Source organism: Lissotriton helveticus, chromosome 11, assembly GCF_964261635.1.
Source record: "Lissotriton helveticus chromosome 11, aLisHel1.1, whole genome shotgun sequence".
NCBI classification, from domain to species: domain Eukaryota; kingdom Metazoa; phylum Chordata; class Amphibia; order Caudata; family Salamandridae; genus Lissotriton; species Lissotriton helveticus.
Window position 1 is genome coordinate 152,563,442 of NC_136072.1, and position 12,952 is coordinate 152,576,393.

The 12,952-nt window shown below is 48.0% G+C and overlaps 1 protein-coding gene across 1 annotated transcript in view; it reads right to left on the bottom strand.

Annotated features, from left to right (window-relative positions):
* WDR49 (WD repeat domain 49) overlaps positions 1-12,952 on the bottom strand; it is a 676,266-nt gene that overhangs the window by 546,397 nt on the left and 116,917 nt on the right. The window contains exon 7 of the mRNA XM_078668100.1: positions 12,722-12,870. Within this exon, the coding sequence (XP_078524226.1) occupies positions 12,722-12,870 (149 nt within the window). The remainder of the gene's footprint in view (positions 1-12,721; positions 12,871-12,952) is intronic.

Sequence of the window (12,952 nt, forward strand, 5' to 3'; positions counted from 1 at the left end):
CCCAGAACCACCACCTCCCATAGGATTTCATTTTTAAAATTGGGAGGGGGCCGCGCGGGCCCCTGGTCCCCACCACCTCCTCCGAGCCACATACTTTCATTAAAGTGGGAGGGGGCATGCGGCCCGGCTATTTGCCCACATATGGCCAGGGAATGGGTAACCACGAGGCACCCCTACCCAGCCAATTTCGGCCCTAGGGTCTCCATCCCCCTGGTGCCCAGCCTTAATTGAATAAGGGAGGGGGCAGTGTGGCCCCCCTCTCAGGCTGACTTTGGCCTCGGGACCCATCCCCTGGGCCCAGCCATGTCTCTTGAGAGCCCCCAGGGCACCCATTGTGCAATGGGGGGACCTCAAGGTCCCCACGGTCTCAGCTGGCTCCCCTTCTCGTGTCAGAGCCAGCATTACTGTGGCAAGCAGGTAGCTGCGTTAAATAACAGTTTTCTGCTTGTGGGAGCAGTGTTTTCACCTGTTTCCCCGCAAGCACATTTGCGTGTAAGGAAACAGAGGAAAACTCTCCTTCCTGCAAGCAGGAGCTCTTTGACAACTCGTATTTGCAGAAAGCAGAGTTATGTTTGCTTTTGCACCAAGCCAAAGTAAACAGCTCCCTGCAGAGGGTGGGCAACTCGGGAGGTAGCAGGAGCCAGCCCTGGGGGATGCAGTCTCCAGGGCCATCCATGGCTCTGAGGCCTCCTTCCTTTGTAGTACTTAGCCCTGGGGAAATGGTGGTTCCCGGGGCATGGGGGCCACTATGGACTTCCTACAATAATTTATTTCAGCCCCAGGAAAGGGGCGGTCCTCAGGGCTGCAGGGAGCCACATGGCCTCACCCCTTATTTTCAATAAATTGCCTCAGGAAGGTGGCAATCCCCAGGGCTGTGGAGGGGGCACAAGTGCCCCTCAACTTTCTTTTACCGTAATTTGCCCCGAAGAAGTGGCGGTCCATGGGGCATGGGCATGCCCCGGGGAGGTGGAAGTCCCGGGGGTTGCAGGCGGCACGCAAAACCCCCACATGCATTTGAACAGATTGGCCATGGGGAGGTGGTGGTCCTTGCTGGGCTAGCCCGCATACATATTTGAAGTGTCTTGGTGAGGTGGTGGGACCAACTGCTGCGGGTGGGCCACGTAGATCCACACACATTGATCCATGCATATTTGCCGCAGGGAGGTAATCAATCAATCAATCAATCAATACATTTATAGAGCACGCTACTCACCCGTAAGGGTCTCAAGGTGCTGAAGGGAGGGGGGGGTGCTGCTACTGCTGGAAGAGCCAGGTCTTGAGGTGTTTCCAGAAGGTGAGGTGGTCCTGGGTCAGTCGTAGGTGGACGGGGAGGGAGTTCCACGTCTTGGCCACAAGGTAGGAGAATGATCTTCCTCCGGTGGTGGTTCTGGGGATCCGTGGGACGGTGGCGAGGGCGAGGCTGGCGGAGCGGAGTTTGCGGATTGGAGTGTGGAATGTGAGGCAGTTGTGAGGGATTCGGGCCTATGTCATGGAGCGCTTTGTGTGCGTGGGTGAGGAGCCTGAATGTGATCCTTTTGCTGACGGGGAGTCAGCGCAGGTCTCTCAGGTGGGCTGATATGTGGCTATGGCGAGGGATGTCAAGGATGAGTCGTGCGGATGCGTTCTGTATGCGCTGGAGTCTTTTATGAAGTTTGACTGTGGTTCCTGCGTATAGGGCATTCCCGTAGTCTAGTCGGCTGGTGACGAGGGCCTGGGTGACTGTCTTTCTAGTTCCGGGAGGGATCCACCGGAAGATCTTACGGAACATGCGCAGGGTGTTGAAACATGAGGATGAGATGGCATTGACTTGCTTGATCATCGTGAGAGAGGAGTCCAGGATGAATCCGAGGTTGTATGCGTGGTCAGTGGGTGTCAGTGCGGTGCCCAGTGCTGTGGGCCACCAGGAGTCATCCCAGGTGGATGGGGATGGTCCGAGGATGAGGACCTCCGTCTTGTCTGAGTTCAGTTTCAGACGGCTAAGTTTCATCCATTCCGCGACGTTTTTCATTCCTTCCTGGAGGTTGAGTTTGGTGGTGGCTGGGTCTTTGGTGAGGGAGAGTATCAGCTGGGTGTTGTCAGCGTATGAGATGATGTTGAGGTTGTGTTTGCATGCGATGGCGGCGAGGGGGCTCATGTAGATATTGAAGAGCGTTGGGCTGAGTGATGAGCCTTGAGGTACGCCGCAGATGATCTCGGTGGCTGCGGAGTGGAAGGGAGGGAGGCGGACTCTCTGGGTTCTGTCGGAGAGGAACGAGGTGATCCAGTCCAGGGCTTTACCTTGGATCCCGCCGTTGTGAAGGCGGGTTATTAGGGTGTGATGGCAGACTGTATCAAAGGCGGCTGAGAGGTCTAGGAGGATGAGGGCGGTTGTTTCCCCGTTGTCAAGCAGGGTCCTGATGTCATTGGTGGCTGCGATGAGGCGGTCTCAGTGCTGTTGTTGGCTCGAAATCCAGACTGGGATGGGTCGAGGGAGCCATTGGCCTTGAGGAATGCGGTCAGCTGTTTATTGATGATCTTCTCGATAACTTTTGCAGGGAAGGGAAGAAGAGAGATGGGGCGGAAGTTCTTGAGGTCTTTAGGGTCCGCTGTGGGTTTCTTCAGTAGGGCGTTGATCTCTGCGTGCTTCCAGCTCTCTGGGAAGGTGGCGGACGCGAGGGAGTTGTTTATGATGTTCCGTAGGTGGGGTGCGATGATGGTGTCAGCTTTGGTGAAGATGTGGTGAGGACATGGGTCAGAGGCAGAACCGGAGTGGATGGTGTTCATAGCGTGAGCGGTGTTCTTCAGTGCTGTGGGTAGTACAAGCGCTGAGGGTGGTTGTAGGGGCGTTGGTACGGTGGCTGGGGGCGGAGTCTGGGCGCCGAAGCTGTCGTGTATATCGGCGATCTTGCGGTGAAAGAATGTGGCGAGGGAGTTGTAAAGGTCTTGCGATGGTGTGATGTCATTGCTGCTGGTGCTGGGGTTGGAGAGCTCTTTTACGATGCTGAAGATTTCCTTGCAGTTGTGTATGTTGTTGTCCAGCCGCTCTTTGAACATTGTCTTTTTGGTGGTGCGGATCAGCTGGTGGTGTTTGCAATTGGTGTTTTTGAGGGCTGTCAGGTTTTCTGTCATCTGTTCGCGGCACCAGGTTTTCTTGAGGGTTCGGCAGGATTTCTTCGATTCTTTGAGGTCGGTGGTGAACCATGTGGTTTTCCTGTTGCCGGACTTGCCTGGAGGGTGTTAGACCTGATAGCCCTTTGGGTGGTCCCTCCTAATTATTCTTTTATTTTATTTTTTTTATCCCCTTTTTGCCTTCTGTATTTTTCTTGTGTGTCCACGAATTTTTTTTTTCTGGTGTTGAACCTAGGTCTCTGGACGCCTCATTATCATCTATTAGTAGTGTGGTGCAGGTGCTCCTCTAAAATGGAGGAAGAGTAGAAGGTCACCTACAAAATGGTGGCCTGGCAAACTGTCAAAGTTTTACCTCAGAGCTTGGCCCATAAGTTAGTGTTGGAGGGATCTAGAACCTTCCGGCCCATTCTAGTGACCTGGGCCTAGGGTATATAAGGTCAGAACCTGGGCGGCCATTTTGGGCACTGTTGGGCTGGCTGGAGGACAGACTGTTGTGTTAGGGGGATAGGGCGCTGAGGGGGATTGACTTCTCTTAAGGGTTGCTGTCTCGCTGCTGTCGTTTCCCCCCCTACCTATAGATCTATCCCCGCTTTAGATAACCTTCTTCTGAAACTGGCTCAGGTGTCACCACATTAGAAGAGAGAGGGGCCGTCTTATCCATCACTGAGTTATCCATGAGTGAATATTGGAGGTGGTGCTGAATGGGGAGTCCGACCTCCCTGAACTGTAGTGAGGACACTGCCTGGCTGCATCTGTCAAGTAGAGACTGAGAAGATTGCCCCGCCCTCCCTATCCAGCGTAATCTTTACTGACAGGGATTCTATAAAGTTGTAAACCACGATTAATTGCCCAGGATCACCTCTGCTGGGGAGCGCTGAGAGGACAATCTGTCGCTGCTCCCTGGGAACATTTTCGTAGGGGCCCAGCTATGGAGAGTAAATGTACGCCGGTGACATCAGGTAGGGGCACCCTCCTGTGAGGCCCTGCGACTTCTGCTCAGAGTGAGGGGGAATTGGCGACTGGGCGACCGCCTTGCTGAAGAGAACCTCGCTGTGGGGGCGGCGCCGAGGGTAGTGTTCTTCAACCTGCGCAAGTCAAGTGGAGGGATGGCCTTCCTCACAGAGTAGGCGGTGCCGCACCGTAGTGTTCTCCTTCCTGCGTGATCTCAGTGGAGGGCTGGCCTTCTTCTCAGAGAAGGCGGCATCGTTCTGAAGTGTCCTCCCTCCCGCGCAGGCCCAGTGTTGGGCTTGGCTTCATTGGGGAGAGGCGGATCAACGACGGAGCAAAGCCTTGCTGCCAGTAGAGGTTCCCAAGCCTCGGCAGACTCACCAAGGTGTGACAATGGGGGCACCCTTGCTTCCGAGCAGATCTGGTGTGTGGGCTTGCCTCCTATACCAGGGAGCAGGTATTTTTCGCCGGGAGTCTGACGGCGAGAATGGAGACTACCTGTGACAGTAAAAAACAATGAACAAATCTTCAAGCTACAAGTAAGCCGGGATTTGGGGCTGCTGTGGGACACAATCGTGGTGAGATTACTAACGAGCCGAATGTTGACCTACCTCCCTGATCCCTGGTGGTGAGGTAACGTGAACCAGGGAATTTTAAAAATAATAAGAACCATACTTCAGGAGCGAGAGTCTTGATAAGCTTAAAACTTCTGTTTGACCTTAGATACCACTGAACAGAAGCCAGGGAATTGTGGGTTTCCTGCACAAGTATCTGAGTACTGGCCGAGATTAACGCATGGTTTTGCTCCACAGGGGGTAAATGATTCTGGTTTCTATTATATTAATGCCTGTACCAATCCTTTTGAAAGGAATATATGAGAATGTTACAATTCTGGGATAAGGCGCCAACCTGTTCCACTGTATAGAAGCGCCTGACATGCTAATATGTATTGTCAAAGTGCAAGGTGACCTCCTGGGAACTAGAGTACTAAGTGAAAATTGCTGAGCTCATTTCTCCTGTAAGAAAAAGTTCTTTAACTGATGTAATGTCAAGCTCTTATTGATGCAAATAATCAGATGTGGAAGTGTTTGATGAGCTAAAGTTTTATACTACTAAAAGAAAGTACATCTAAAGATTTTTTATAAAGCCTTCCATATTTTTTTAACAAGGTGTGGTGTAATTTTTGGGTGGAAGTACGCTGTTCTATTGGGTTGAGTGTGATGCAAGTGCAACAATTCGCCTTAGAGAAACGCCTTACCACTTGAGTCAGGCTACCCTAGGTGGACAGGTAACCCCAGGTCCAACAGAGGGTTCTTCAATGGTGCAAGGGCGTCGGCGCAGTTGATGATCCACTGTGTGAGGTTGTGGGCTGCGTCGTTGGTGTCGGCAGTGTTGATTGGTGGGTTCTGGCTCAGTGATGTGGTTGGCTGGTCTGTGGTGACTTTGCTCCAGCATCTGTGGGGGATCTGTTGTGGGCGGTGGTGGGATGTGGTCTTAAAGATGAAGTGGATGCAGCTATGGTTGGTCCAGTGTAGTCCGGTGGAGTGGCTGAAGGCAATGTGGCTACTGGCAGAGAAGATGGGTTGAGCGTGTGGCCGGCATAGTGGGTGGGGGTGTTCATCAGTTGCTTGAGTCCGAGGTTGGCGAGGTTGGCGAGCAGGGTGGTGGTGTTGTTTTCGTTGTTGTTCTCCAGGTGGAAGTTCAGGTCCCCTAGGAGGGTGAAGTCTGATGAGGTGAGGGCATGTGGGCTGATGAAGTCTGTGTGGGCCCTGGGGTCTGTAGATGAGGGTTCCTCTGCGGGTGATCTTGGGGTCGGTGTGGATCTGGAAGTGTAGGTGTTCAGCGGTGGTGAGGGCATCTTCGGAGTTGGTCGTGACGCCGATGGTGTTCCTGTAGATGATGGCGATTCCTTCTCCGGTTTGGTTGATGCGGTCTTTTCGAGTGATCTTGTAGCCATCCGGGATGGCTATGGCGATGTCGGGGGCTGAGGAGGCGTTCATCCAGGTTTCTGTGAGGAAGGCGACGTCTGTTGCTGTTGTGTCGAGGAGGTCCCAGAGCTCGACAGCATGCTTGTGGACGAAGCGGGTGTGGAGCAGGATGCACTTGAGGTGGTTGTTGTTGTTGCCTGGTCCGGGTGGTGGGGTGCAGGTTCGGATGCAGGTGAATTTGCAGACTTGGCAGGAGAAGGGTCCGTGGGTGCGCTTCGGGATGGCTTGGTAGCAGGCAGATGGTCGGCCGGTGTTGAGTGCGTGGAGGGTGATGGTGTCGTATCTCCGTCGGGTTTCTTGGTTTTGGCTGGGGCCAGGGGTTCAGGCACTGGGCGCGGTCCAGGCCCGGACAGGCGCAGACGGGCTTGCCTTTGTATATGTATATATATATATATATATATATATACAACCAGATCCTGCAGCAATCATCCGTTGTCCCCTCAGGGCTCGAAGGGAAAAACAGGTACAGACCACAAAATGGCTCATGAAAAATCAAGTGCTGTTTATTTTCACCACGACCTCCTTAGCATGACGAGTTATCACATATATATAGAACTACCTACTGGCGGTCGTGAGTAGGTAGTTATATTTAGCACCATGTTTCCACAGGAAAAGCATTTTTTGTGTGTTCAAAATGTATTTTTCTAATCGGCGTGATATTCAGGATGATGCCACGACCCCCAGAGAGGCCCCCCGTGTATCATTGTGGGGACCTAGCTACTTTCGACGTTGTCGCAAATATTTGTGGAAATATAAAAAATATATCAATGAATCATTAATACGCATTGTTATGGAGATATTGAGAGTTTGATAAATGTTTTCATGGAGTTGTTTATATGGTAAGTTATCTACTGTGATGCTTAGAATTATTTATATACTTAGAATTTTGGAATGTGGTGGGGGCTTTTGTGTTGTAATTCTTTATTTAGTATTCAAACATAAGAACAAGGTAGGATTATACATACCAAAGAATGGGTTACATTCACCTGATTGTTGCCACCAAGCCACAGCTGTGGGTGGAACACCTTCAGATTGATAGTTAGCTCCTATGAATAACAAACGATACAAATTTTATGCGAGGAATGGGTGGAGAGGGGAGAGTGGGGGATGGACAGGGGGACGAATAACAAACAATACAAACTTTATGCCGGGAAGAGGTGGAGAGGAGAGGGTGGTGAGGGACACGGGGCGTAGTGGAGGCTTTTGAATTCCTGCTTTTGTTTTCCATTTTTGTGACATGTTCAGGGGAATCATGATTACCGTCGTCGTCACAATCTCCGGAGTCACCGCGAAAAGATAAAATAGGTTTTAGAGATGGTTTTTGTAGCAAACTCTCTAGAAAAACTTGACTTTAGAGAATACTGTAAGAAACCCCTAGTGTGTAAAATACTGTAGTATGTGTAGATATATGTGTTTTAGACTTTATTGGAAAAGGTGTGATCATCGCAGTTAACGACATCATCGCGACCTACCGATTAACACCGAAAACAGAAAATAGGTCTGAAAGATGGATTTTAAAGAAACTTAGTACAAAAATATGTTTTTTTTAAAGTTTGTATATAGTAATATGTGTAGGGTAATGTTCAGAATGGATTTTTGTATACATTATTTTTGGATGTGTTGGTGGCCATTGAATGTCTGCTTTTGTTTTCCATTTTCACGAAGTGTCCGCTGGGATCGCAAAGTCGACTCGAATATAAAACATTTAAAGAAAAAAAACCAATGATTATTAATCTACAGCATAAAATACAAGCATAAAAACATACCTCTTATAGAGCCATTTTAGATAGAAAATACTATTTAAAAACCTTACAAATTCAATAAAAAAGTCATAGGTTATATGGACGTTACAGTTGGGAAATAGAATTTGAAAAACCTTAGAAATTCACTGAAAAAAAACAGGACGTTATAGTGAGGATTTAGCATTTAAAAAAACCTTAGGAATTCACTGAAAAAACAAAGGTTACAGGGGCCTTATAATTAGGAAATAGGATTTTAAAAAACTTAGAAATTCTGTGAAAAAAACAAAGGTTACAGGGACAATATAGTTAGATTGACATTTTACTCTTCTTCTGTAGTTATAGTTAGCTGAGATAACTATAACTCACGCCCCACAATGCACTGCTTAAGACCTCACATATTACATTACTCATGACATGGTCAGTGACATTACTGATGACATCACTGATGACATCTCAAATGACATCACTGATGACATCATCCACAGAATCTCTCACACACCCACTCATACCCCAATATAACCTTTCATTCACCCACTCCAACTTTCACACTACCATTCTCAAAACCATTGGCACAACCATACCAGTACATACACACCCACTCACTAATTCATAGGTCTACAGACACACATCCACTCAGTCACCTATACAGGCACTCATATACCAACTCACTCACTAATACAGTGGGTATGTGTCCAGATGTCTGGCAAGGGGGACGCGTGATCACTGCATGTAGTGCGCATGCTTTGTTATGATTGGCTGAGTGTTTCCCAAATTTAGGGGCCATTCCGATGGCGGAAGGACCATTCGCCATCGGAACGCGAGTTTCTTCCCGCCACATTACGATGGTGGGGGATCCAGACTGTGACCGTGGCAAACGCAAAGACTGTCCGCCACGGAAATGCCACAGGCAATCGTACTGATTGCCTGGTGGAGCGGTCTGCATCCATAAAATGGTGGTGGTGCCTAGCAGACACAGTCCGCTAAATTAGGATGCTGTCTTCAGCCAGCCTTTCTGTGGCGGCAAAACCGCCAATGAAAGGCTGGTGAAGATTGGCTTTGGGGGCCCGTAGCTTGTGTTGAGGGGAGGTGTGGGTGCACTGAGGGGGTACCCTTGGTACACCCCTACATTTCAATGCATTGGTGCCTGCCACATAGTGCAGTGAAATGCACAATATGCATTTTGAACATCACAGCAGGTGCTGCAGTAAGCAGCACCCGCCGCAATGTTAAAGTGCAAAATGTGACCGCCATGGAGGCTCTCATCCTAATTGGGTGTGTGGGACTGCCGCATGTATTGTGGACGGTCCCGGTCGCCACCACAATGTCCGCCCACCATCGTAATCCTCCCCTTAGTGTGGCATCTAACTGTATGGTGTTTTGGGAATGCGCCCCTACGGCCAAAACTGTTTTATTGGGCCAGTCTTCTAAGGCCACTGTGGTGTTGCTATCTGTGGCATCGATCTGGGTTTTCCTGTTGAAAGGTTTTTCTAAGGGCTATGTGTCACCCCACCATGATGTGTCCATCAGTTGCTTCAGGCCTAGGTTGCAGGGCCTGTCTGACCACGTACTTCTGATTTGGGCTGAGGTGGAGGTAATGTCGGGTGAATTCAACAACAGTGATGCAAATTAATTACTATACGTACATATATTGTGGTGTGCACTAATACCATATTTGTCAATATTAGCACATATATTTATTACCTACTGATGGTCAGCAATAGGTAGTTAGAGGTAGGTTCTAGTTTCCATAAGAAAAGTGTTTTTTTACATGAAATTGTCTGAAAAAAGTGTACTGCTAAATCGATTTGTGCATGAAAAGCTTCAGGGCAATCTGTCAAGCAGGGGCCGAGAAAATTGGGGGTAAAAAGTGTGTTTCATAGAGATTTAGACACAACTACAGCCCGACCCGCTGGATAGAATTACACCAAATTTGATAGAAATGTAGCTCTTGGTCCAGAAAGTGCCCTTTTTTGTTATTTGGAGTAAGTCATTTCAGTAGTTTTGGAGATATTAATGAAAATCTAAATTTGTATATCTAGGTGTCTGAATGTTGAGGATCTCTTGCAGAGATCTGACTGGATGCCAGGTCTTTGACCAGGAAGGGTTGGCAGCCATTTTGGGACTCAGCTTTAGCCGAGTCCCAAAACAAAATGTAAAAATAAAGAAAAGAGGGTGGGCAGAAATACCCTGACCACCTAGCCCTGGTGTTGAAGGCCTCAGGGACCCACCAGGGCAAAGAAATATTGTTAAAAAAAGAAAATTTGCTGAAATATCACAAGGATTCGTCAATTCACACCAAAATGTTTTCTTTGAAAAAACCGCAGTCTCCCGTGCTAGTTTCTCTTCCAGCCCTCGGGTGGGCCAGGTCCTGGGGGCATTTACTGTATCAATACATAGGGGGGGGGCACATGCAGCCCTCCTCGTCAAGTCCTGTTTAAACCCCAGGGACCGCCACCTCACAGGGGCTTTATTTATTAATTAGGAGGGAATCCGTGCAGCCCCTCTCCTCAATCCTTTAAATGGCCCCTGGGACAACCACCTCCCCAAGCTTATATACTATTAAAAAAGGGGGGTTGGGTGGACCGCCATCCTACTTTTTAATTTCCCTGCTGGACCGCCAACCTCTCTGGGGCACAAACATACTGCAAAGAAAGGAGTGGGGCTGACCGGCTCCCCTCTCAGGCCATATGTGGCCCTGGGAAACACCACCTCCCCAGGGGTGGCCTATGGAAAATGAACAAGGGGGGCTGTGTGATCCACCCTCCTGGAGCCATTAATGGTCCTTGGACCACAACCCCTCACCACTCCCTATGTCCCGGGGTGCTCATCCCCAGGATACAGCTGTTTGCACTTGCTTGGTGGGATCTAAGACAGCTCCCGCCAAGTGAGAGCAAACAGTAACACTGCTCCCAGCGGGCATGTGCAGAAAAACTGTTCCCGCCAGCTCGGAGCAGACTTTTCATCTGTTTGAGGAAGAAAACATATTACAGAATTGCTCCTGCACGTAGGGAGCAGAATTTACGGCTCCTCCCTACACGGAGGGGCAATGCCGACTTCCGCTGCATCAGGGGAGCCAACAGGGACCGCGGCTGAAATCTGCCTGGGGAGGGGGGCAGCAGTGCCCTCCTTATTAATTTTAAAATGTTCAAAACTGTGCACTGTTGATGGTTAAAGGGGCAGATGAGGTTCCATTCTGGCCCCGATTCTCATTTCACAGAAATTAAACCTCAAGCGAAGAACTTACAAATATAAACATAGCAGGTGCCCCAATTGAAGCTGGTGGAGATTTACCTCTTTGTCGTATCATTGTCTTCTCTATAAAAAGATTCATGTTATCACAGATTTCTGGATAAAGACTTGCGAAAAAACAATCCCATTTCCGAAAAGCACACAAGACCACTGCAGACACTGCCTCGTGGTCCATTATGCCGCTGTAGTGTAGAAAACAGACTAAACATTTACCCAACAAGGTAGCACTTACTAATTAACAAAGCAGAAAGAACAGCAGTTGGGTAGACATTTTTTGCAAAATTGTGTCTCTTGTTGTATAAAAGGGCAGGTGAAGTTCTTTTCTGACCCTGATGCTCATTTCAAAGAAATTAAACCTCAACGGGAAGCACTTACATTTATGAGCATAGCAGGTGGCACATTTGAAGCTCAACTTCTGTAAAGGACAAATGATCCTAACTTCCTACACTTGGCGAAGGCAAAGCCAGTGTGTTTTCTTGGCAATTCCACATTGAAAAATAATCTATCGGAGTACTATCTGTAGTGACTGTGACAAGTGGGTTCTTTCTTGGCCTCTCCTGGTAGAGTCCATGGTTCTCCCTTTAAATGATGACAAGCATGCAAAAGTGCAAAATTACCTGGAGGCATCGCCTGTTGCCCCTGTCCTCTACACCTTACTACATACTACATGCAACTCACACACTCATACAGCCACTCTCATGTCCACAAAACCACTCACCCACTCGTACAGCCACTTACATACCCAATTACAGACCCATACACCACTCACACACCTACCCACTCACAGATCCATACAGCCACTCACACACCCACTCACAAAGGTTGCAGGTTACAGTTAGGATATAGAATTTTAAAAACCATCTAAATACACTAAATAAAATCCAAAGATTACAGGGACATTATATTTGTGAAATAACATTTAAAAAACCTTAGGAATTCACTGGAAATACCAAAGGTTACACAGTAATTATAGTTAGGAAAAGGAATAAAAAACCTTAGGAATTAACTGAAATAAAACAAAGGTTACAGGGAAGTTATAGTTAGGCTCACATTTCACTCGTACCAAACCAGTGAAATTCAGCAGTTATACTTAGCTCAGCTAACTATAACGTACGCCCCCGCAATGCACTGCTTATGACCTCACATATTACATCACTCATGACATCTCAAATTAGCATAGATTTGAGGAAGCAAACAATGACAATACCATTTTTTATGACTTGAAAACTCAAATATCCCTTGCATTAAACATACATCAGCACACATTGAATGAGATGGTCTTTTGAGAAATTAACACATTTACTCCTATTAACTCCTGCTTCAAGGAGGCAGCATTTTGTATGCAAAGCCCTGTCTTGCTATCGTAGTACATAAGGCTGTGTGTCAAAATCTATGGGTGTTGGCGCTGATGTGCCCAAGTAACTCCCAAGTAAAGAGGCAAATTAATGAAAACAGACACAAAATGCTTTTTGTGCTCAGAAAAGATCATCTTTCCACCATGAAACGCCTTTTGGGCTAGAAAATTCCAATGCAATTGTTTGTGTCATTTAGCAATGGTGCAAAGTTTGAGGCCAGGAGTTTCCACATTAATTTTTCAAAGCAACATAATTATTGAGGATCTGACAATATGCTATGAGTTTATACAATCTGCCAGAGCACCCAATTGTAAATCTCTTTCATACTTGCCTTGTCTTTAGAGAAACTTAAAAGATTCTTTCGCCCCACCATGAACTGGACTGCAATCACACTGGCCATACTGCCTTGAAGAACTCCAGTTGGTTTTGAGACAACGTATGGGTTCCAGAGGCCAACATTGTTATCAACGCCAGCTGTAGCTGCAGAATAGAATGGAATAAAGCCTATGTCAAATGATGAAATAAAAGCAAACATTGTTTTTGGCTTGCTCTATCAAACCGC